Source organism: Schistocerca nitens, chromosome 4 (genome assembly GCF_023898315.1).
Source record: "Schistocerca nitens isolate TAMUIC-IGC-003100 chromosome 4, iqSchNite1.1, whole genome shotgun sequence".
Taxonomy (NCBI): domain Eukaryota; kingdom Metazoa; phylum Arthropoda; class Insecta; order Orthoptera; family Acrididae; genus Schistocerca; species Schistocerca nitens.
This window is the reverse complement of record NC_064617.1, coordinates 843,201,913-843,228,640: the sequence shown is the minus strand read 5'-3', so window position 1 is coordinate 843,228,640 and position 26,728 is coordinate 843,201,913. Positions and strand designations below refer to the sequence as shown.

At 38.0% G+C, this 26,728-nt stretch overlaps 1 protein-coding gene across 1 annotated transcript in view; it reads right to left on the bottom strand.

Moving 5' to 3' along the window:
• LOC126252605 (NK1 transcription factor-related protein 1-like) overlaps positions 1–26,728 on the bottom strand; it is a 307,154-nt gene that overhangs the window by 107,316 nt on the left and 173,110 nt on the right. Inside the window, exon 3 of the mRNA XM_049953508.1 lies at positions 21,145–21,285. Coding sequence (XP_049809465.1) covers positions 21,145–21,285 — 141 coding nt within the window. The remainder of the gene's footprint in view (positions 1–21,144; positions 21,286–26,728) is intronic.

Sequence of the window (26,728 nt, the reverse complement as noted above, 5' to 3'; positions counted from 1 at the left end):
AACATAGAACTACTTAAACCTAACAAACCTAAGGACAACACAAACATCCATGCCCGAGGCAGGATTCGAACCTGCGACCGTAGCGGTCGCGCGGTTCCAGACTGTATCGCCAGAACCGCTCGGCCACCAGCGGCCGGCTCTTAATCAAGGACTGGAATCTAGTTTCTACCAAATTCGACGTCAATGGCTTGAAAAATGGCCTATCTCTCTCGGGTCCAACTATATTTCTCATATTATGACTTACACTACAACAGCCAACATACTCCACATGACAAATAAGCCAGTAAATCTAATGGTTGAAATGACAGTCACTCTTGATTTGGTTCCGCGCTCCGTTAGAAATATGCTCAGTGTAACTGCACCATAGACAGCTTGCTACCGTACGAGATGGGGAGACGAACAAAATCTGGATTGAATTTGCGCAGCAGGTTAACAACCGTCAGTTGGTATACCGGCCTGCTTGTGAGTGGTTTTTAGGCAATTTCCCCGCTCGTTTAGGCAAATGCTGCGCTGGCCCCCAAAATCAGCATCAGAGAACACGATACACAAACAGGAAAAATGCGATCGTTCACACAGAACGAAGTTTCTCATACAAATGGGACACACGACGCCTCTCCCTCAGTTTACATTGACGAATATGGGATCAGGAAGGGCACAAAGTTAAATAACAAAAATAAAATATTCCAAATGCTGAGAAATAGACCATATACTAGGTAATGAACCTACGCAAAAGAAAGTAATTGCAACGTTAGCTGTGCTTCAAATTTTTCGCTCCGCTGCAGATGAACACTGCAATATTCGCAGGACTTACATGTGAGGTGCACCACAATCTTATGAACACTAGAAACTCCAGTTACTTTGGTAACTACTACTTACTGTTATATATTTAATTAATAACGTCGTTAGCACAATTCCTTGATGCTTTCTGTGTATCCATTATGGATAATTAACTGCTGCTTTGATTTAAACTGGCGATTTATCTGGGTATAAGTGTGCAACCAGTCGCTTTTTTGGAATTTAGGTACGATTTATTGTACTGTTAACTAGTTTTCGAGTCACTGCAAGCTCATCATCAGATGGCGGTAATAAAATAGGTATAATAATTTGCTACATCAAATCTTCGGCCTGAGATGCATTGTATTACATAATAAATATTTACAACAAAAGATAATATGTTTAAGTGAATCTTGCTAGCTGCAGGCGTGTTCTTTTGTTGATAATATACGAGGAATATAGCTTAAAAAGGTTTATCTTTTGTGTACCTTTTAATCCATATTCCTTGTATTGAAACACGTATGTTGTGCGGCAGCGATGCTGAGACATTGTAGAATCTCTGACCAGAGCAGTTGCGCTCGACTCGCAGTCGGTCGCGAGCAGTTGCGAATGGTAGTCAGTCTGCAGTAGTCAGTCCTCAGTAGTGCTTGGAGTCGGTTGCTAGCAGTAGCGGAGAGCAGTCGGCGGGCGCCGGCATCGCAATGGTCGAGATTCAGGACGAGGTATAATTTACTTAAATAAATAATCATGCAGCTTTGCGCTCATCAGATAATGTAACGAACACTCATTGTAATTTAACTTTCAAAATCGCCCCCAATAATAATTTTGATTTAAAAAGCAATTTTAGACACAATCATTCAAATTTCCTTCCATTTCCTTTTAACAAAGATTTTAAAAGGTACTTCCAATGCTTTTCATGCAAGCACCAGAGAACAATAAGAGCAGAATTTTGACATGCAGTTTCACTAAGGTAAGAAATTTATTCTCGTTTCGCACAGGGCAAACACCGACTTTTCGGTTGAATTGAGTTTAGGTTATCATTACAGTTTCATTATCATGGGATTAGCGTTCATTATTTAATGGGAACTTGTACTTGAGTCAGATAGCGAGCTTTCATTTAATTGTCTTTGCCATTAATATTCTGTGGGAAGGTCACACTTAGCTGTGGCTCCATTACTAATAAATATAGTTGTATTTTTCAGAATTTGTTGTGGGGAGGTTACACTTGGCGACACCCGGTCCAGGATCGTATTTCGTGAGAATCTTTTGAAAAACAGTCAGATATCTGCTCTTATTTGCTTAAATATAATTATAATTTGGCGCAACGCTTTTACTAATTTGTGACTTTCTTTCCTCAGATCATCGGCAATTCGTTGCTCTGTTGTATTTGAGTGTTGCTTTTTGCATTGTGTTTATTTCTTTTGTGAATATTTGTGTCTATTGTGAAAATGCCGCGAAAGACAGTGAATAGTGTATCGCGAGGTATTATGAATGAATTTACCGACTTAAACACTGTGACTGATAGTAATTGTGACAATCCTGCGTTCACTGACAATCAGTGCGTTCCAATCACTAATGATGACTTTTGTCTTAATGATGAACAAACGAACTCGGTTATGTCCTATGTTGATTTGACGACAATCAATGACGCGGGACGCTCTATTGTAATGAGCGCTGCTCAGCGTAACACACCCGGTTTGGAAAATTCAAATAACGTACAGGGGTCATTCCACACCAAGTGGTCTAAAACTGAAAAAAGTTCCCACCATCATGGTCTCCAATTTTCGTCAAATTTTAACTGTAGCTTTAGTCAAGTGTTGAAGTAAGTTTCCCAAGATTTCAGGCCTCTAGCTGCAATAGCTGCTGATCTAGACCCCCTTGTCTGAAGTGTACTTAGTCCGTGTGCATGCAACATAAAAAAAATGTCATATTTGGAGTCTAATAAAATCGAAACTAATTCATAAGAATGGTTAGTAAGATGCGACCCTGTACAGTTTTTTTTGCTGATTCCAACGAAATTATTTATAACATTACTCATGCAAACCCCGGTCAAATAACTCGACTCAAAGTATACTTCAAAATTTGTCGTGACACAACGCGACAAATTTTGACCAATATTAAGACTGCAATGATTTCCTTGCAGTTGAAGATATGGACTTGAACTTTTGGCCAAGCTTCATGCTTGTGCTAGACATAATGCAGCCGGATTTGCAATGATCCAGGCCATATGGTCGCCCTGCAGTATCTCTTCAAATTAGGCAGTGTCAGCACAAACGGTAAAATTTACCAAAGTTTCAAGCCAATTACTAAAAAATAGTTGGCCTGAATCTGCTTGTGAATAGTATCACCTAAAAGAGAAAATCTTGCTCTACAAGACTGACATTTGTTTTTTTTGCAACGCGACCATTAAGTACTCATTAACTCACATCAAAGTTGTTATATTTTGTATGCGCGATGCACTAATTTTTCTTCATTTCTAGGAATTTGAATCTTAATAGTCGCTTAGAATTACTGATATAATTGGATATTTCATTCGTGTTTTATTCAGTGATTGGCCAGTGAGAGATGTCAGAAGTTAATGAAGAAGAAGAATCGTTGGCCCCCTGTTCAATTGGAAAAGATGCTGCTGCATCAAAGTGCCATGTTATCTTCTATGCTAAGAAGACTGGATTCAAAGCGTTTAGTGATTTCACAGAATGTGACCAGAAATTGCTTGTTTCGCGTTCAGAAGCCAAACTTGACGAAAATTCCATCATTTGCTTCCACCATGAAGCCCTCTTCCTACATGAATATCAAGCGATGCAAAAGAAATGTTGCAATCCATTCAAGAAGAGGAATCACAATGTAAAAGCTGGACTTAGACTGCTTGATAATGAAACAGCTGCCAAACTTTGCCTGTTAAAGAAAAAAGAAGTGATTGATATAAAACCTGGTCAGAAGCTTTGCCCTCGCTGCATGTCGGCACTGAACCAAAAGCTAGAAGATTATTCATCATCACTATCAACCCAATCTGAACAAGATTTCACAACGGATGAAACTGAACCAGCCATCAACAAAAGTTTATCATTTATTGGTGCTTCACCATTGAAAAGAAGACAACTAAGTAAAAGAGATAAGCCAAGCTATGCAAAAAGAAAGATCTTGGATGCACAAAGTTTAATTGGGAATCAAATTGCTGCTGCTGTAGGAATCAATTACGATGAACAGCCAAGTTCAAGTAAAAGTCGCCCATGCAGTAATTGTGCAGATCTTGATAATCTTATAGAAGAGTTGAAAGAAAAATGTAAAGTGTCAAATCGTAGGACAAAAGTTCAAATATTGACCTTGGTTCCAAGAAGCTGGACAATTAAAGATACGACAACAGCATTTAATGTATCAGAAAGAATGGTAAAGCAAGCGAGAAAACTGAAGAATGAGCAAGGTGTTCTAGCTTTTCCAGCAAATCGGCAAGGAAGGAAGCTTTCAGATGAAGTTGTCCAGAAAGTACATGACTTTTTTCAAGATGACGAATTCAGCAGACTTTGTCCAGGGAAGAAAGACTGTGTGCCTGTGAGAATTTCAGGAACAAAGGTGTACAAGCAAAAGCGGTTGTTGCTTTGCAATTTGAAGGAAATGTACGTGTCTTATCAGAAGCAAAATGGACCAGAAATTGGCTTCTCAAAGTTTTGCGAGCTTAGACCAAAATGGTGTGTTACAGTTGGCTCTGCTGGAATGCACTCAGTTTGTGTCTGTACAATACACCAAAATGTCAAGCTTATGCTCACTGGTGCATCAATCAATGAAGACTACAAGGAAATTCTTAGCAAAGCTGTTTGCAGCTTGGAAAACAAGGATTGTATGCTTCATCGTTGTGAAAACTGCCCTGGTCCAGAAGGTGTAGAAGCAGTTATTGCAACATATTTTGAAGATAATGACCCTGAAGAACCGATTGAGTACAAACAATGGATTCATACCGACAGGGATACTTTAGAAACAAAGCAGCTTTCAACAGAAGAGTATGTTGAAGATATTGCAGCAAAAATTTGGAACCTGTCTTGTCATCACTACATTGCCAAGCATCAAAGCCAGCACCTGAAAGCTCTCAAAACTGATTTGAAAGAAGGCGAATTCATAATACTAATGGATTTTGCTGAAAACTATTCATTTATTGTTCAAGATGCAGTGCAAGGCTTTCACTGGGAAAACAGTCAAGCAACAGTTCATCCATTTGTAGTCTACTACTGTGAAAACGAAGAGGTGCAATGTGTGAATCTTTGTGTTATTAGTGACTGCCTTCGACACGATACGATTACTGTCCATGTTTACATTGGAAAAGTAATCAATTACCTGAAGATGCAATTTTCCAAAATAAGCCACATCCACTACTTCAGTGATGGTTCAGCTGCACAATATAAGAATTTCAAGAATTTTCTCAACTTATGCTATCACAAAAAAGATTTTGAAATAACAGCAGAATGGAATTTCTTTGGAACAAGCCATGGAAAGTCGCCTTGTGATGGCATTGGAGGCACAACAAAACGGTTGGCAGCAAGAGCAAGTTTGCAACGTCCATATGAAAACCAGATTCTAACACCCAAAGATCTTTTCAACTTCTGCAATGATAATATCAATGGAATCAAATTCTTTTTCATCAGCAAAGAGGAAGTTGAAGAAGAAAAAGCTTCTCAAGAAGAAAGATTCCTGCAAGGGCACACTCTAGCTGGCACAAGAGAAAACCACCATTTTTTGCCCATTGATATGACGACAATTCAGGTCAGTAGAGTTTCAAATGATGCGACATCTTTTTTGGCCAAAATTAGTGCTGCTGAACTAGTAGTTCAAGTCATGGATCTTCAGCCTGGGCAGTATGTTGCTTGCATTTATGAAAAGAAATGGTGGATTGGAAACATCGTTGAAATCTCAGTCGAACAGAAAGATGCTTTCATAAGCTTTATGCATCCTCATGGTCCTGCAAGTTCATTTTATTGGCCCTTAAGACGTGATACTTGCTGGATTCCAGAACAACTTATCATTGGTGTTATTCCAGCTCCATCAGTGACATCATCTGGTCGGCAATACAGTTTTCCTGAAAGCATTCTCTTGCAAATCAACGATGCTTTCAGAATGATGAAGTAACTGAGGAAGACAGGCTTGGGAACCTGCATAAAGAAACCCACAATCAGGCTTGGGATCCTGTGGTAAAGACACCCTGTAATCAGGCTTGGGAACCTGCAGTAAAGATACCCACCCGTGGCTGTTACTGCATGGCTATCGGGCGTGGCCCCTATGGCGATGGGGATGCTGGTTTTATTGTGATAACCAGTAATGGCTCAGCCATCATGGACCAACGCAGGGCACTGCGCACACAAAATATAAGATACTTTGACCTGAGTAAATAAGCACTTAATGGAAGCGTTGCAAAAGAAAAATATATCCATCTTGTAGAGCAAAATTTTCTCTTTCAGATGATACTATTCACAATTAAATCCAGGCTGACTATTTTGTAGTAATGGGCTTTGAACTTTGGTAAATAAAGCCATTTGCGCTGACACTGCCAAATTTGAAGAGATTTTGCAAGGCGACTATAAAGCCTGGGTAGTTGGAAATCCAGCTGTATTATGTCCAGCACAAAGATAAGACTTGGTAAAAAGTTCAAGTCCATATCTTTATCTGCAAGGAAATTATTGCAGTCTGAATATTGGTCAAAATTTGTCGCATTAAGTCACGACAGAATTAGGGGTACACTTTGAGTCGACTTGTTTGACCGGATTTTGCATCAGTAATCTTATAATTAATTTCGTTTGAATCAGCACAAAAAACTGTACAGGGTCTCATCTTACTAACCATTCTTATGAATTGGTTTCAATTTTATGAGACCCCAAAAATGGCATTTTGTCTGATGTCGCGCGCATGCGAACTTACTACCCTTCAGACAAGGGGGTCTAGATCAGCAAGTATTGCAGCTAGAGGCTTGAAATCTTGAGAAACTTAATTTAGCACTTGACTAGTGCTACAGATAAAATTTGAAGAAAATTGGAGACATGATGGTGGGAAGGTTTAGACCACTTGGCATGGAATGACCCACAGACAAATTTCTCTAATGAAAATGGCCAGTGTACTGAAAGTACGATGGATCCATTTAACTCCGAAATAGTGACTGACAGTGTACGTTCGACTGATAAATCTTTTTGTAAATCTCAGAATAACCAAATGGTTACGGAAAATGAGACAATTCCAGATCCACCATTGAACAGCACGGAGAATAGAGTAGGTAATAATGGGTTGGAACAACTTTTGGCAAGATTGCTACAACAACAGAGTGAAAATTTCAAACAACTTAATGAACAGGTCAGACAACAGAGTGAAAAATTAGACAATAATGATGTAAATCTCAAACAACTTAATGAACAGGTCAGACAACAGAGTGAAAAACAAGACAAACTTAGTGAACAGGTCAGACAACAGAGTGAAAAACAAGACAAACTTAGTGAACAGGTCAGACAACAGAGTGAAAAATTAGACAACAATTCCAGGCAGCTTAGTGAACAAATTAGAGCCGTTGCCGCGCAGTGTCATGACACTAAGGAACAGTTACGCGAGGAAATTGAGGCGTGTTCAAAAAAAAGTAGTGAAGAAATTAAGTCTGTTGCTCAGGAATTAAGGGAATTGCAAACAGCTACAACCGAAACACTTAGAGCGGAAATTAGCGGAGTCGCTAAACAATGCTCAGAAAAAGCTACACAATTACGCGACGAGTTTAAAGCAATGACGGTAGAACTTTCGCGCACAATGGATGAAAAAATAGACGCAAAATTCGAACAACAGAACACTCAGATTAACGACCGTCTTAGTCTACACATAGAAAACAGTGACACGCGTTTCCGCAAATTTATTGATGATCAAAATAAAGTAAAACGTCAAGTAATGGAAACAATCACTGCTCAGAGACAGGAAGACAAACGTAAAATGTTTGCGAAGGCAAAAACGTATATAGACAACAATATTGCTACAGTGTCCGACGAAATTAATTCCGTCAAACAGTTGAACGCGGAATTAGGTGATGAGATTTCGGATCTTAAATCAAAAACAGATACACACGCAGTAGATATTCAGTCAGTGACCGATAGACTCAAACAATTAGAACTAACACAGGATTCCGATGTTACAAAACTGAACGAAATTACACGTAAGTTGGAAAAACAGATTAACGCGTCCGATTCTAAAAACGATGATCAGGCAAAAATACTGACTGAAAAATATGATGAATTGGCCAGTCGTATTGATGCTATTGAAACTAATAATGACAATAAATCAGACGATACTTCACCGGTTGCATTTAATCAAACATCTGAATTTCAAAATTTACAGCAGACAATTAATGAAATCGATTCGTCTAATAACACGTTGCGTAGAAAACTGTCAAGTTTACAACAGGAAGTAACAGAGATGAAAAATATTTCAGTTAATAACACATCACAGCAGATACCACTTTTCGAACATTTGCCAGACTCACGCAGCGCGTGTAATTTGGGTAATCTACAGAGAGTAAGGGACTTAGATTCCGAACAACCACAGTTCAACAGATTCTCTTACAATCCTGAACCTGTTCCATCTCACAGAGATGATAATTTCGATTACAAACATTTTCTGTCAGTGAGAAAGTTTAAAATATTTAAAAACGACAGAACACAGATTCACCCGCTAGATTGGATACAACAGTTTAGCTTTGCTTTTCCACCGACTTGGCCTGTAACGCACAAACTGGAATTCATTTGCAGCTTTTTGGAAGGCGAACCGGCAACTCGTATGAGGCCGATCGCGAGGCAATGTTACTCAGTGGAAGAATTTCAGAATGCTTTTCTATCAGCGTATTGGTCGAAGACGACACAGCGCGGAATTAAAGATCAGTTAATCAGTTTACCGAATTATGAGAACTCCAATTTTCCCAGTGTGACGCAATTTTTTGAGCACATGGTGCAACAAAACCAGTACCTAAGTGAACCGTACAGTGAATCCGCCCTCATACAATTATGTATCTCTAAATTACCGCGGTCATTAAGAGTGTCACTTCTGACGGGTCAGCAAAAAGAAAACATTTCGGCATTCAGGGATCTGTTGCAGCTTTTAGAAGTGCAGCAATCGGATTATTCTTTTGTAAACAAAAATTTTTCATATAACAACCAAGGTCAACAAACTTACAGTAATTATGATCAGGGACGTAATTTCAATAGGAAAAGTAACAGACGCTTTAGGAATGACAACTACCAGAACTTAAATCACAGACAAAATACTGATTATCAATATCGTCAAAATTTTCAGCAACAGGAACCACCTTTTAGTAACAATAGACGTTTTCCACCACAACAGCATGAAAGTCAGCCGGTTGGAATACATAACCAACAATGTAGTACACAAGGTCAACCCAACTACAATGTTTCGCCGCGTGCACGTATAGTCCCTGATACAACAAATAGTAACGCACGGCAGCAAGGAAATAACTACGTACAGAGAAGACAGTACTTCAATTCCTATCGCAATGCGCCGTATAGAAGTGACTATCACGACAGACGTAAAAACGATGAGCACAATTATCAGCGTACATATAATAACAGCCGGTCCTACCAGCAACAAAATCATCAGCAACAACATATTCTAGTAAATGAACCCGACAGTAGGTATCATCCGGAGCGTAACACGTCTGGAAGAAGTAATAGAACTGTTCAAATTGTAGAAATGCCACAACATTCCCCTGATAATAATAACACATCAGATAGAATCTGACTAGATACCGTACAGGACGCATCTTCCAATAACACAAGCACTAGTCTTGACACGCAAAATGTTGTTCACGAGAATGTAATTACGTTTGACGACATCAGAGACACTCTTTTGCAGGAAAAACCAGTTGTTCAGAAAACTATTTCACATCCTGTCATCGAAATTAAAATTGGTTCATCGAAATTTTCAGCGGTAATAGATTCCGGATCACCTATGTCAGTTATTAATGAGGAAACTTTTAACGAGTGTAACAAAGAGAATACCTATCCCACATTACCTTTAGGCAAAACCAAAGTGAAAGGAGCAGTATCAGGTAAAGGAGTAGACGTTAAATTACAGACGCATTTATCATTTTGCATTGGAGGTCATACTTTTCATTCAAATTTTTGGATTGTTCCCTTGTTGACAACAGACGTTATTTTAGGCATGAACTTTCTGGTACAACACGACGCAGTGGTCGATTTTCAAAATTCTTATTTAATGTTGAAGGACGAAAATGTGCAATTGGCTTTAGAGTTTCAGCATTCATTATCTGCAGAAGAACAAACAATTAACCGCACAGAGGTCATTTCCGCAACACGTAACATAGACTGTAATTCCGCATTGTTCACAGACACGTACGTACACAACTATCATACTCCAGACGAAGCTGATTACGACGTAATGCAGATGATTTCAGATAAAGTTAAACAAAGCAGTGCAAATACAGATGACGAACGAACGCAATTACATAAAATTCTTTTACAGCAAGCTCCAGTTTTCGACAACATTCCTGGTACTATGTCCGGCTTTATGTACGAATTTCAAGTCAAACAGCACGATACATTTAAAGCAAAGCATTATCCCATTCCATATATCCACAGAGAACAAGTTAAAAAAGAATTGCAGGATATGCTCGACCAAGGAATTATAGAACCGGCAGTTAGTCCGTACATAAACCCGCTACATATTGTTAAGAAAAAAGATGGCTCACTTCGCCTTGTACTTGATTCACGTCACATTAATGACATTATTATTAATGAAACAGATCGACCACAGACATTAGAGGAACTTCTACAGAAATTTCACGGTACAGCTATTTATTCTACACTAGATTTAAAATCGGGATTTTGGCAAATTCAACTTCATCCAAATTGCAGAAAATATACAGCTTTTCTCTGTTTTGGCGACTGTTATCAATTTTGCAAATTACCGTTCGGCTTAACTATTTCCTCTGCAGCTTTTATTCGCGGTTTGAACACAATACTTCCGACAGAACTTAAAGACAGAATTACGACGTATGTAGACGACATTCTTATTGCAGAAGCTAACTGGTCTGAACATAATCTGATTTTAGAACAACTGTTGCAAACCTTTCATGCACAAGGACTTACAGTTAACCTCAGTAAATCGCATTTTGGTAAAACTTCTATAAAATTTCTTGGACACGTAATTTCAGCAGAAGGCATTGCGCCTGATCCAGAAAAACTTCAAGCTCTACGTGACATTACTGTTCCTACGACAAAGAAACAATTACGCAGTTTTTTGGGCTTAATTAACTTTTTTCGTAAATTTATTCATCACTCTGCTTTAGACACGCCTAGATTATGCCAATTAACAGGTAAAAACACTATTTGGTCATGGGATAAGCAAGCACATTCTGAATTTATGAACCTGAAACATGCTTTGTTGAATGCTCCACTTTTATCGCACCCAGATCTTACTAGAAATTTTTCCATTGCCACCGACAGTTCCAACACCGCTTTAGGCGTACACATTTTTCAGGAAATTGAGGAAGATGGTTCTAAAGTAATTAAGAACATCGCATTTGCAAGCCGCATTCTGTCACCTGCTGAGCGAAATTATTCCGTCACAGAATTGGAAACATTATGTGTTGTATGGGCTTTTACGAGATTTCGGCACTTTCTTTATGGAAGACACACGACCGTTTACACAGATCACAGAGCTATACAATTTTTACTTTCAGCTAAATTTACTCACGACAGACTAAGTAGATGGAAACTTTATTTGCAGGAATTTGATTTTACGATTGTTCACATTCCCGGCACACAAAATGTTATAGCAGACGCACTTTCTCGTTCTCTCAGCAACAATCAGCAAGACGTAGCAACCAACTTCTGCAAAGCAAATTTCAGCGTCATGTACATTCAACAAGTTGCATTTGAAAATTTTATTTCATCGTCATTACAGGACATAGCACGAGAGCAAAGCAAAGACAATGTGTGGAAAGAAATTAAACACCTTTGGCAAGATAAGAATAATGTTACGATTAGAAACCACTACACTGTACGCAATGACATTCTGTTTCGCCGTTCTCATCCAGACAGCAACAATTGGTTATTATGCATTCCTGACGAACTGGTTAACAAATTAATCTGGTACACTCATTTAAGTTACGCACATTACGGAGCAAGAAAATGTTTTCTTATATTGAGACAGAACTGTTATTTTACAAACATGGAAAAACGTATACGACGAGTTTTAGCGTCATGTAAAATTTGCCAGAAAGCTAAGTCAGACACCACTTCACACATTCCTCCATTATATCCCATTATACCTGTTAAATTAAGACATATGGCCGCAGTAGACATTTTTGGTCCAATTCCGAGAACTAATAGAGGTTTTTGCTACATCTTTGTCGCTGTTGAACTCACTTCAAAATTTGTTACCTTCACTCCGTTACGCAAAGCTACTGCTAAAACTGTTTCGAAAGCATTTGTAAAGCATTTTCTATTTCATGTAGGGCATGTGATGAAAGTAATTTCTGACAATGGATCACAATTTCGTTCTGCTATATGGACACGCATGTTACGAGCTAGAAACATTTCTCCGATTTATATATCCAAGTACCACGCCTCTTCGAACCCTTGTGAACGACTAATGAAAGAAATTGGTAAACTGTGTAGAATATACTGCCACAAAAGACATGTTAATTGGGACACACACGTACACTCATTTCAAGATGTAATTAATTCCATTCCAAATGAATCCACTATGCTACCTCCGTCTGTTATACTGAAAAACGTTGAACCACCAAACAAAATCAAAGAATTAGTAACATTTCCTACATCTCGTCGATTACGACACCACGAAATAATTGACATTGCGCTGAACAACATCAAACGTGCCGCAGAGCGCCGGAGAAGACAGCAAAAACAGGTTTGTAGACGCCGAGACTTTCACGTTGGACAGAAGATATTAGTACGTACACACTATTTATCCAGCAAATTAAAAGGTAAGTGCAGTAAATTTGAACTTCTATACGCAGGTCCATATCGGATTCGCAGCATTCCTCACCCCAATGTTGTACACGTCGAAACTCTGAGAACCAGAAAATCGAAAGGCAACCATCATGTGTCAAACATTAAACCCTTTATCGAATGAAACCACTTTACGATGTAACATGCTATGAGGCCGTTTACACATTTTATGACTACTTATGCAATTACATTCACATGACTAATTACTGATGATTATCGTATTTTTTCTTGGCAAGTGCCCGGCAAGGTAAGGTTAGCAGGTCGCTTTTCTTGTCGTTACACATCAGACCGTGCACATTTTTTCCAGATGAACTTACACATTTTATGACCACTTATGCAATTATATTGACATTACTAATTACTGATGATTATCGTATTTTTTCTTGGCAAGTGCCCGGCAAGGTAAGGTTAGCAGGTCGCTCTTCTTGTCGTTACACACTAGACCGTGCATATTTTCCAAATGAACTTACGCATTTTATGAATAATTATGCAATTCTCTATAATGACGCATTAATTTTATCAAATTCTCTCTCCATTGAAGTCTTTAATTATCGCATCTATTAACTACACTACATATAAGCTGAACACAACGAATGTCACATTTTGTCTTTCTTATGTATGTACGATTGTTTTCATGTTTTGTTTGTATGCACTGTGAACTAGTTAAGGTATAACACACACCATTTGACTTTGACATTTTGCCTTGTGATATCTCAACATCATGACTGTTTTACATTTTCCTTTTTGCTGCTGCATTACGATATTCTCTGTACACTTTTTGCCTTTAAACACTGTCTGTGTTTTGAGATATTACGTTTTCTGTCATGTTATGTTGTATGCTTAATTGAGTCACCATTAACCAGTCACTATTTAATGGGTATATGATTTAAATGCAAGACATTAATCTTTGTTCATCAATTTCAGAAATAAATGATGCGTAAAGGAAATGAATTAAACAGAAATGGGAATTTCACCTACGGAATAAACGAAAGAAGATGCAATAAGCTAATGAGGACGAGTAAATGGATCAGAATTAACAAGTATTAACCACAATATATTATACACATCGCAGAATAGCAGTCTTAACTAATTTTTTCTTTCAGAATACAAAGCGATTGATGCAAGCTGTCAGACAGAACTACACATTTTAGTTTTAAGTGATGAAATATGCTAGGGATTAGGAATAGTTGTGTGATGAATAATGAAATGATTTTTGCAGATGATAATGAATGCTGATAATGAACAATGATGAAGAATATGGTACTATGAATAATGAAGTTTTTGTTTACAGGTGATGATAATGATGGAGTTATGATGATATGAATAATGAAGTTTTTCTTTACAGATGAGGATAATGTTGAAGTTATGTATTTATGCTATGTAGTTATTTAAGTATTTGTTGCAGTTTACTTTGACAGCAGGTGTTATATTGCGTAGTAGGATGACTGAAGGTTTTGGAAAGGACAGCTATGGAACACATTTTTTTATACACATTTCACTACCTGTTAATTCGAAGTTCACTACTTTTCAGCATAGTCTGCGTTTCTTCTTTCAGCTCAATAATCCATTTTGTATTTTTCTTTCAGGAGAAGCTTTTTATGATACTTACTAAACTTGTTACCTATTATACCTGTTCTAGTACTTGCATTTTTTTTACCCACTTGTGTCTATCATTTATAAATGTGATAACCTTGCTACAGCTGACTCATGACGAATAACGTTACACAATCTTTTCATTTATAGCAACAACCTAGAAGCAATTTTTTCTCTTATTTCTTCTTGCTTTCCCTTATAATTACCCAAAGCAATGCATTGCTAGCAGAAAAAACAAAATGTATTAACAGTCCCAGATAATGTCACTAGTTTATGATAATTCTGAATAACACTGATCAGCTCTGAATAGTATGTCACTTGAATAATGACTTCTTAATGATACCTAAACATAATTGCCACTATCTATTGTAATGAGAGTACTTATTATGCCCATGCTTATTAATGCTACTAATGTTTTATACTATTCAATACTTGCTGGCCACTGAGTGCCCATAATTAATGTAACTTATAATGCCCATGCTTATTAATGCTATGACTGTAATTAACTGATTTTTCTAATAATGATTTCTTAATGATATGAATAATACTGAATGATGAATAATGTTTTATACTATTCAATACTTGCTGGCCACTGAGTGCCCATAATTAATGTAATTACTTATAATGCCCATGCTTATTAATGCTATGATTGTAATTAACATTTTTCTAATGATGATTTCTTAATGATATGAATAATACTGAATGATGACTAATGTTTTATACTATTCAATACTTGCTGGCCACTGAGTGCCTATAATTAAGACTTTTTATGAACATGTTCTGTAATATTAAAATACATGGTACAGAAATGTTCAATGACTAGAGTATGGATACCGCAAACTACTTATGTAATCACTAATCAAGACTTGTGTGTTAGTTAATGTCCTTCACCTTCTGACCTAACTACCTGAATTACTGTAATATCCATTTGTCATATACATCCTCCTAATCATGGAGCACTATATTTGGTTTTGCACTAATTCTACGTTGGTGCGCCTCTTAAAAGCGTGGTGTTGACACGACATGCTGTCCACCACTGTAGGCGAAGAAACTACTTATGTAATCACTAATCAAGACTTTGTTATGGAGCACTGTGTGCCGCCTCTTAAGAGCGTGGTGTTGACACGACATGCTGTCCACCACCGTAAGCGATGAAGACGTTATTCTGGTCCCACTGTTTGGTGTACCTGGTATACTGCCAAATGATAGTATGGAATACTACTACGACGTTTCACTGTCTTGATACGCTGATAAATACTTCTGGGAACGGAACTGCAGATTGTATCACTTAGTTGTGATTCTGTGGAAAGATATGGACTTTCAGTGCAGCTATGTGCAAACTAAAGTGCTACAACCATGATGCAATCCTTCCTTTCCTATCCTAATAGTGAAAATCATTTTTTTACTAACACCTATACATTTTTTCTCGATTTGTTGAACTCTAGTGCGAGTACACTTGTGTCACTTGTCGACATGATTTTTGCCATTTGTTGTCAAAATACTAAAGACATTTTCGATTTGTTTTGAAGTGCAGTATGTGTGCACTCTTGTCATCTATATTGTATATACTTTTTGTGATTTGATGATTTTTTCTACTCTTGCGTTTATTTGTTATAAAAATGTTCAAAAGTTTTCAGTGCATGTGCACTTATGTGAATATGTTTTCAACTGAACTACAGTGCCTGTGCACTCTTCTCAATTTTCGATATGATTTGTGTTCATTCTGTATACCTTTTATGATTTATATCATTTGTTACTCTTGTATATACATTTCGTCTTTTACTGATATGTTCTCCACTGCAGTGCATGTGCACTCATGACACTTGTCAACATGATTTTTTTTTTTTTGCCTGTTATGAAACTGCTAAAGAATTTTTCAGTGTGTGTACACTTTGTTATCTGTCAAATAATTTGTATATACATTTTTCCTGATTTGTTTTGTACTTATATTTTGTCTTGTCTGTAATGTTTTTTAATCGGTGCATGCGCACAACATTTAATTCATGTGATACATCTAAATATTTTGTAAATGTTAATTAATTAAAAGAAAAATTTGTTACGATGGCAAGTCCAAATGACTCACCATCGCTGCCAAATTTTTGCCCCCCCAGTGGAGGGTTATGAAACACGTATGTTGTGCGGCAGCGATGCTGAGACATTGTAGAATCTCTGACCAGAGCAGTTGCGCTCGACTCGCAGTCGGTCGCGAGCAGTTGCGAATGGTAGTCAGTCTGCAGTAGTCAGTCCTCAGTAGTGCTTGGAGTCGGTTGCTAGCAGTAGCGGAGAGCAGTCGGCGGGCGCCGGCATCGCAATGGTCGAGATTCAGGACGAGGTATAATTTACTTAAATAAATAATCATGCAGCTTTGCGCTCATCAGATAATGTAACGAACACTCATTGTAATTTAACTTTCAAAATCGCCCCCAATAATAATTTTGATTTAAAAAGCAATTTTAGACACAATCATTCAAATTTCCTTCCATTTCCTTTTAACAAAGATTTTAAAAGGTACTTCCAATGCTTTTCATGCAAGCACCAGAGAACAATAAGAGCAGAATTTTGACATGCAGTTTCACTAAGGTAAGAAATTTATTCTCGTTTCGCACAGGGCAAACACCGACTTTTCGGTTGAATTGAGTTTAGGTTATCATTACAGTTTCATTATCATGGGATTAGCGTTCATTATTTAATGGGAACTTGTACTTGAGTCAGATAGCGAGCTTTCATTTAATTGTCTTTGCCATTAATATTCTGTGGGAAGGTCACACTTAGCTGTGGCTCCATTACTAATAAATATAGTTGTATTTTTCAGAATTTGTTGTGGGGAGGTTACAGTATATCGTCATTATAAGAACACACTTGGAGCTAGCAAGATTCACTTAAATATATTATCTGTATTTTCAAATATTTATTTTGTAATACAATACATCTCAGGCCAAAGAGCATGACGTAGGAAAGTGTTATATCTGTTTCATACATACTCGTTGTATTTACATACAGTGCTTACATTCTGTGACTAACTGTGAAAGTGCAGCGGAACACTGTGTATATTTTTGTGTACACCTGACAATGTACCGTATGAGAAAGGAACTGCTATGGAAACGCGCTGTAAGTACCCAAAACGTAACAAAATTTCTGTTTCATTAAGGTTCCATTACTGATTCCTAAATTTCCGTTATTTTCGCAAGCCCCATCACTACAGTGTCTAGCTGCCCTTGGTCGGCGAGATAATGTTCCTGTTACATCTGCATCTGATGACGAGCCTGGAGAGGCTCGGAAACTAGTTAATGGTACAATAAATTATATCTGAAATACAAAAAAGGAACTTGTTGCATATTTATACCCAGATAAATCACTACTGAGATTTAGTGCTGAGTTTTCTAATGGTATCTCTTTTTCCGCTCATAAGGCACATAAAGTTATTTGAAAAATGATGTTCAAGCACGTAGGTGAACTGCACGTACTATGTAATCTTGTGAATATTCCCCGCAGCAGTACCGTTATCATATGCATATGTATACAGCCTTCAAATTTTGCCATTTCTCAAATGTCTCCGTAAAGAGCCAAGTGCTTGACACATAGTTTTTCCCACATTTCTGCTGCAGCTGACAGTAGCTTAATTTAATCTGGCTATTCATCAAGGATTACTCGATGCTGTAGCCTACCTTTTTGATGTTGGGGTATAATCAAAACTGACCGGTTCGTCTTTCTGCCATTTCTCCACTAAGTTTACTAAGGACACCCTTGTTCAAAAAATGAATCAAAGTAATGAAGACACAGAACAATAAAATCTTAACATGGAAAGATATACGTAAGCGATCCACTACCGCGTCAATGCGTAGGCCTATAACTATTAAGTGGCACTAAACGGAAACCCTCTGAACCGTCGCGCGCAGTAAAGATAATTTGAAGACAATCGACCCTTATAAAATTTTCCATCGCGTTGTAAAGTGGAGAGGGTCTCTCCAACGAAGTTTTTAAACGCTACTGTACTGTCGGAAGGATAGTATTATTCTTCGTGTCTGTCACTCTGAATGCTGCCCTAGCGTGATATGTACAACTCATCTAATTAAGTAAAAGTGAAGCCAACCTCTACCTTTTAGAACGTTACCGGAGGGAAGGGGAGATGCGGTTGGGATGCGGGAGGGGAGGGGGGAGGGGGAGAGACGAGGATAACGTCGAAACGACTGCCTGAGACGTATTATTTGGTGCTAATCCAAGATAAATGAGCGGCTACTTAAAGAAGCTAATTCTTTGTCTCGCTGCCTACGCCAGTTGTTACCTGCGTCTGCAGCAATTTTACACGCACAATGTGGCAGGCCATTGTGTGTGCGACGCAATTGCTTATGTGCGCAACGTGTACTTAGAGGGACACAAAGAAACTTAAATATGAGCTGCTCGGAATAATTGATGCTCATCACGCGTGATGAACAAAAGATGGCCTATACGGCGGCCTCGGTGCGCCCCCAGGACTGCGCTGGCCGTCTCTTCGCCACGTGTGGTTGTCGTCCAGTCGCAAGGCGTCGTGCCGTACTTACAAGTACTGGCAGTCTGCGACTGACCAAGTACTGTAGATCAGACAAGGCATCTAACAGTTCCTACCACATGTGCCGCCGTGACTGTGAACGCTGGAGTTCAGTGACTCGATTACCTTGCTGCTACAAATGGAATCACGTTTCGATGTATATTTCTGTTATATATACGTAGCTCGTATAATATAGGAAGGTAATTCCATTTTCCACCTGACTTTATACAATGATTGTCATTTTATTACGTAGCCGATATCTTAGTGAACACTGCCTGTTCGATAATAACAATAATAACGAGGTGTTTCATCTTAACCTCTTCAGTGTTGAGATTTAAAAGAAACTGGAAGGCCCGCACTCGCGGGAAAATATACCTATTTACAAAAAAAAAAAAAAAAAAAAAAATGAATAAAGGTTCACTTGTGTGGACCGTGGAAACGAATTGGTCAAATCTTAATTACCAAAAGTAATCCATGAAATGTTTACCGACGCAGTCTCAAAAGCATAATTAATGGGCGGAATCTCTAAATGCAGACGGAAGCAATGTAGCGGCTTGGCTCCAGTCACCTACAATTGGGTAGGAGAAAAAAAACGGGAATTGGAAATTAAAGGACTACCAAATACAACTAATAAAAGTGGGAAGAAGGAAACAGTGTATTTAAGTATACTGTCTGGCAGGTGCGAATAATTTTGCTGCACTATAGAGGTAAAGGTGGATAAATGGGCCCCCACTCTGTTTTTTTTATATAACACCTTTTATTTTTAGTATAATCACCTAAAATTAACATAAAACATTTCTCTAGTATGTCCTGCAATAGTTACGACATGTTTTGGTCCAACTTTTTAATATTTAAAACAAAATTTAATTTTTTTCCTGATACTCTGCATTTTGTTGCGTCAAGAATTTGTGCTGGTAATATGGGCCCCAAGGTAGTTTGAAATAAAAAGAAACAAAAATTTGAAAAATATAATTTTATTTAATTTTTCTGTATAATGAAAGAAAGATTCACTCTGAACATTGTTAATTAGTCTACTGGTGTCATGATTTTCACAGCCTACGCCTAGCCTATTTACAATAGTCACACACATAAGCATCTTTTTCGCATCCAGCGCATTCGTTTTGAGCCCACATCTCACAGGCTATACACTGGACCCAAAGTTCACCTTTTGTGTCCTTTGAAAAAATCGCTTCACAAAATAGACATACAGCGTCATCAACATCAGGGATAGAAACACCAACTTTTTATTTCTTGTGCAAAGCTGGTAGGCCATGCGCCTGACGTCATTTCTGGTAAGGCCGTAGAATTTGGATTCCATAATCAGAAGATATTTAACCAGTTCGTCCTCAAGTCCCTGTGGTAAAACCGGTGGAAAGCCTTTGGAGCGTAGAACGAGGGACAGAGTACACTTTAACCACTTTTTTCAACCCCATTTTTTTCTCTTTAATAGCTACAATAGCATTTGCCATATTTGATTTGTCCCACGATTGCCGTTTCGATTTTTTGGGGGGGTACAAGATGTGTTCGAGGCATCTGAAACATAAAGAGTAGCAATATCTGATTGATTTTACGGGGCCCATAATACCAGCAGCAAAAGGGGCCCATATATCCACCCTCGCCATCTTCGGAAAAACGATCTTGCCTACGGTTGGTTTGGTTCGCAACCGTCGTTAATTAACGTAAAACGGTATCCCAACAGCAAGCCAAATACGTACCTTACTTTAGTTCTACTAATAACATGTTAGAAATTTGAGTTTTATTCAAGTAAACACTATCCTTTCAAACTTTTGATGACAGCGAACAAATTCACAGCACAACTACTCACAAACCATGACAGCTACTACGTCTGCGCACTGTACAGTGAAGTTTGGCAACTAGTTTTAGTAGTTCATGTGCTCTCCGCTAGAATTCGTGGCCTGTACTTCCAAATATGTAGGGGACCCACAATACCAGCAGGGGCCCATTTTTCCACCTTTGCCTCTATGAAAAGCTAACAGACACAGAAATATTAGTCATATAGGAACACACAGCCAACAGAGTAGACTGAAGTGGAAACATTTACGTATTTCATGTATCAGCAATACGGCTGTGACACCTCGCGGTGGATCCAATTCGTTTATTTGCCCCCATTGCTCATTTACAAAACAGCGTAAGACTACTTTTTAAGAATAATTAAACAGACTATCCTGTAAGTGTATAAATTCTGTGAAACAGTTGATAAGATGTGTTACTTACCTTCAGATATGAGCCTTTCGCGAATCTCCCAGGCGAAGATGGTGGGGTTCTCCCTTTTGTATTGCTCTATCTTGGAGACGACTGCTGGGGTGGCCACCTTAGGTTTGCTGCCTCCAATAAGGCCTGGCGGCCTAAGAGTTCCTGCAAGCGAAGGGAGTCAAAGATTAGCTTTGAGCGTCACGCCTTCTCTATCTTTGTAGCACTGTGTACAAAATACTACAGCACTCCTGCTCTCTGTGGTGCATGTCCTGAAAACAAAGCTATTCTTTTTCTCTCCTAAAGGCAACTAGAAAATAATTTCTTTGCGAATATTTTCGAAGATTAGAAACGAGTCTCTGTCGAAAGGACTTATATCTGACCACAAGGAAAATCCGAACCTTTTAATCTTCCTGTGGATATAACTAAATGTTTAAAATGTATGTGTGCGAGAGAAAGAGAAACCAGGGACAGCATAGCTTATTATCTCTACAGAAGCAGTGTGTCCAACAACTTAACAGCTTCAGAATGTTGTCTGTTAAAAATGTTGTCCATAAGATAAATATTAAAAGTAAAACATTATATTTCTCGCTGTGAATGATGACTGAAAGGAAATCAAGCTCTGCAGAGCTGTACAATACATGCACTTATTCCTCATGTAACGCGGGTAAATAGATGCCCTACTGAGCATCCATGTCGTAGGCCGTTAATTTAGTGTGTTTCCAGAGTGAACAGTGAAATATCAAAATATAATGAAAAGTAGTGGGTAGAATATCCCATATCGGAAGGCCTTTATTACAATTTTCGAGAACACTCTTCTCTGTTGTTGTAACCTTCAGTGCAGAGGCTGGTTTGATGCAGCTCTCCGCGCTACTCTATCCTGTGCAAGATTCTTCATCTCTGAATAACTACCGCAACCTACATCTATTGGTATCTGCTTACAATATGCGTCTCTTTGTCTCCTTCCAAAGCTTTTGCTCCCACATTTCCCTCCAATACTAAATTCACGTTTCCTTGAGGTCCCAGAGTGTGTCCTGTTAACCAGTCCATTCTTTGAGTCAAATTGTGCCACAAATTTCTGTTTTCCTCAATTCTATTCTGTACTGTCTCATTAGTTATGCGGTGTGTTCACCTAATCTTCAGCGTTCTTCAATAGCACCATGTTTCGACAGCATCTATTCTCATCTGAACTGCTTCTCATCCACGTTTCACCTGCATACAAGGCAACACTCCAGACAAATTGCCTCCAGAAAATACTTGCTAACACTTTCTCCTTCAGAAACACCTTTCTTGCCATTTAAAGCCTTCGTTTATTATCCTCATCATTCCGATCACCATCGGTTATTTTACTGCTCTTTGTATACCGCATACTCTTACCAGGTCTTTTTGTACATAATTCATTTAATTCACAACATAAACATTTTCTATCTCTCCCTCATTCTGTAGCCTTTTTTTTTTAAAAAAAAGGCAGAAAATATTAGAAGCTCTTTCTTGCAGCTCATCAGTGTATGCTTTCAGCTATTATGAAATGAACTTTCCGCATTCTGACTCAACAAGCATGAACTGAATTGTTCATTATTGTCAGGCTAACCACGTGTAAATCAAAAGTCCCACATCAGACAGCAATTACAATGCTTGGTCCAGTGAAAGAAAGCCTTTCAAGCAAAAAACAACCCTTCTGATTCATACAATGTTGCCAGTTCGCAACAGGGGCCGAATAGGAAGCGACTGAAATTATCTACTGTTAACGTTTAGCATCTCATGCCTGCTTGATGTAGTTGTGTCGCGACAGACTTGTTGACAAAATTGCTCATGGAATATTGAATGTCGATGTTTACTGGACAGAAACAATTATCATACATTTAACAAAACAGCTCTGGCAATTTCAAGCTTCCATAAATGAAAGCTTTGTGAAATAACATTTCGATTATTGATTTATCCACAAACGAATATACTTCATCAACAATACTCAAATAGACTATTACAGTTTCAACATTCAGAGAAATTTTTGTTTAAAAAATGTGATTAGGCAAGAAATTCCTTTTTACGGCAATTAATTATTGCATCGCGTCCGCGCTGAGCAGAGCATATTTAAGATTTCACAACCACCATCCGTTTAAGACTACGCTCATTATTTAGTTATATTGCGCATTTCAAACCTGAATGCATTTCTTGCTTGTAAATTTATGAATATAGCCTCTTAATTTATATATGTGTTCTTTCCCCACCATATTCCAACCTAAGGTAGCCCCACGTATTATTCATAAAAAACATTCAGAGGGAGGTAATTACTGACGTTTTACTCCGATAATTTCTTGAATACTGCAGTACACGAAATAATACAGCACAATGATATTAAAGACACTTCCTCTCACAGAACGTAACGTTTACTCTGCCGACTTCTTATACGTAGCACTACGGGAAATAATGCAACACACCGGTATAAAACGCAATTTCCCTCACTAAATATTGATCGGATGTATAGAGTTCCTGTGTCTCATTTAAAAAGGGTGACAAATTCAAAAATTTCATTACATTGCCATTAATGTCACGCATCCTTAACGTCTAGCCCTTGCAATGTTTGTATTTCTAAAGGCACAAGTAAGCGTGATCATCTCGTCTCGTAAACATAAAATTATGATAAGGAAGTCTGTTAACTACCTATATTTTTTTCTGAAAGCAATACTTATTCATATGTAGTGTTACTCGATGTGTTATGCAACTAATAGTTATCTCAGTTCTTGCTCTCTCTTTCTGAAATGCTTAATGTTTGGTCGTGGGTTAAGCCTATACGTAACACAATGCAGAAAGTTACAGCTGGAACGAAAAACCTTCTTTCAGTTTTAAGTCTCGCCTGGTTTGATACGGTTCATCGCTTTTTCTAAATAGTGACAATCTCGTCGTCTTTACATAGCTACAACACCCAAAACTCTAGATAAACAATTTATATTTTCTTAAATTTATTTTGCTCCTACAAGCGATGTACTAGACAAACGCATATGTTGAATACTGACAGTAGGAAACTCTGATATGAGTTTCTTGTTGATATTTTAAATAGGATGCAACAAATTTTTGTGCGGAGTTTTCATCGTGAATGTGATGTAGGTGCAGTACTTGACGGTAGACACAAAGTAGCAATCACTGAAACGCACAAGGGCCGGCCACTTTCTTTTGCCGGAGAGAGAATGGACATTGTTCTTTGGGCTGCAAAAGCGATGCTTCTGATCCATCAACTTACGGGTGGTAGAGCAATAACTGGCACATTATGTTTTTCATTTTTATGTGTTGCAATGAAAAAAACGTGAGAAGAGCCCCTGATCCCTGATTGCAGACGACGAATATTTCACTTTAACAATACTTTTTCACGTAGTTCAGATTTGGCGGTAGAGAAATCGAGGGATTTGAAATAACCATACTCTCAGCACCTTATTTCAGTCTATTCCAGCACGTAAGGAAACCCGTAACTGGAAAAGTCTGAGTTCAGTGAATAGGTTATGGTTCCTGCAGATGGATATTTTGTATGTTGTGTGACTTTCGTCATCACAACTTAAGATACAGAGTCCAGCCACTGGAAAAGTCGAGCAAAGTGCATCCACATAAACGGAAACTGCATTTTTCGTCAGTACACCTGATCACCGATCTAATTAAACTAATAACTTTAAGAATATTTTTACACTTATTTCGAAATAATCCATAAAAATAAATTGGACAGGCAGTAACGCACATCTTATGCGGAGGAGGGAATTTTGTCCTTCGTTATAGGATATAACCTTTCCCCTTAGGATGGTAGGATAGGAGGGCAATGGCAGATGTGCATTGCAATAGCTTGTGCTCAACCATTTGATGATTAAAGAAACTAGCTCTACCATATCATTATTAGTACCACCATTGTGCGGAGACCGTAACATAAGTAACTTGTTTTGTGGTGACACAAATGAAACAAAATAAAAACTAAGAAAATAACTCAGCGAAGCGTCAGTGAGACTTTATTTTCCTTAATTGGCATTCGATTGCGCTCCAATTTAGCCAGCCCAGTATCAGTTTGTCATTATTTTTGATATCTTCTGTGTGTTTTGGTAGGTCTCCTCATTACTATTTTGTTATAGGTATTTTCAATTAAATTATGTGCTTTTGTCATTTTGTTACCTATCACATCTGTTGCTAATTTTTCTAGTCGATTCTTCTGTATGACTTCTCCAAGATATTTAAATTTAGTCCGTCGCTCATTTTATCTTCGAGTAACAAAGGAGATTAACACTTATTTTGTTGCCCGGCAGTTGCCTTCTCTCCCTCCCAGTCTTCATCATCGTCCGATCCTATGCCAAATTTCGACGGCACTATTGAAATTATTATAACTATAGCCAGCAAAACAGCTGTTTTTTACTCAAATTTTGGAAAAGTATAAAATAGGGTTGGAGTAGGAGAAGAGGATTAATGTGAAATTGCCATCACTATGGGAGTCTTATACAATCATCAATGAATAATCACCGGATCAGCCATTAGGTAAAATAAAACAAACAAATTTTAAGAGTCGATCAGTGTCAAAAGCAGTTTATTATTGTCAGGAAAAAATAAAGTTTTGTCTCTTAGATGAGACATGTAATATCAAATACGACCAAGAAAAGCATTTCAACGTAAACTAGACACTAATTTGTTAGCAAGAACTTGAGAAAACAGAGGAGAATACATAATATTATAATTTCTCTCCTTAAAAGCTTTAGCTCACTGATATCTTGGTCCACAACTCGTGGTCCAAGAACGTGAGAAAACAGAGGAGAATACATAATATTATGATTTCTCTCCTTAAAAGCTTTAGCTCACTGAGATCTTGGTCCACAGCTCGTGGTCGTGCGGTAGCGTTCTCGCTTCCCGCGCCCGGGTTCCCGGGTTCGATTCCCGGCGGGGACAGGGATTTTCTCTGCCTCGTGTTGACTGGGTGTTGTGTGATGTCCTTAGGTTAGTTAGGTTTAAGTAGTTCTAAGTTCTAGGGGACTGATGACCATAGATGTTAAGTCCCATAGTGCTCAGAGCCATTTGAACCATCTGAACCAACTTAGATCTTGGGCGAAGTAAAACGAAAATGATCAGCAAATGATCAAATATGTTAACAGAATCATTATTATGACAGAACATTTTCACACATACTGAGTAATATTGTTGTTTTAAATATTCAGTTCGCTCTGATTTAGAGTATTACGTCAGACATTATACATGAACCGTTGATGCACACTTCTGAGAAAGTGATGGGACTCTCATTACCAGTGCAAGCCATTTCTTTAGCTACTTTTATTGTTTTCTAAAACTGCGGTGACTTAAGATCTTCCCATGTGTATCTGCAGGAGATATTTTATGCCTTTTCTTTTAGGGACAGGAAGATTAATGCCTTTGATCACTCTCATTAGAGCCAGCGATTTTCCTCTTTTACACAGACTTCGGTCCTTCCCAGTACCATTATTTAAAAAAAATATTTTTGTTTCGTTTTCTTTCTTAACCTTGATGTGGACGTTTTACCTACTGATGTTTCCATTATGTAATGCAAGGTATGAGAGAAACTTCTTCAGTTCACTAATCAGAACAGTGTATATGTTACACTACACAGTAATGACAA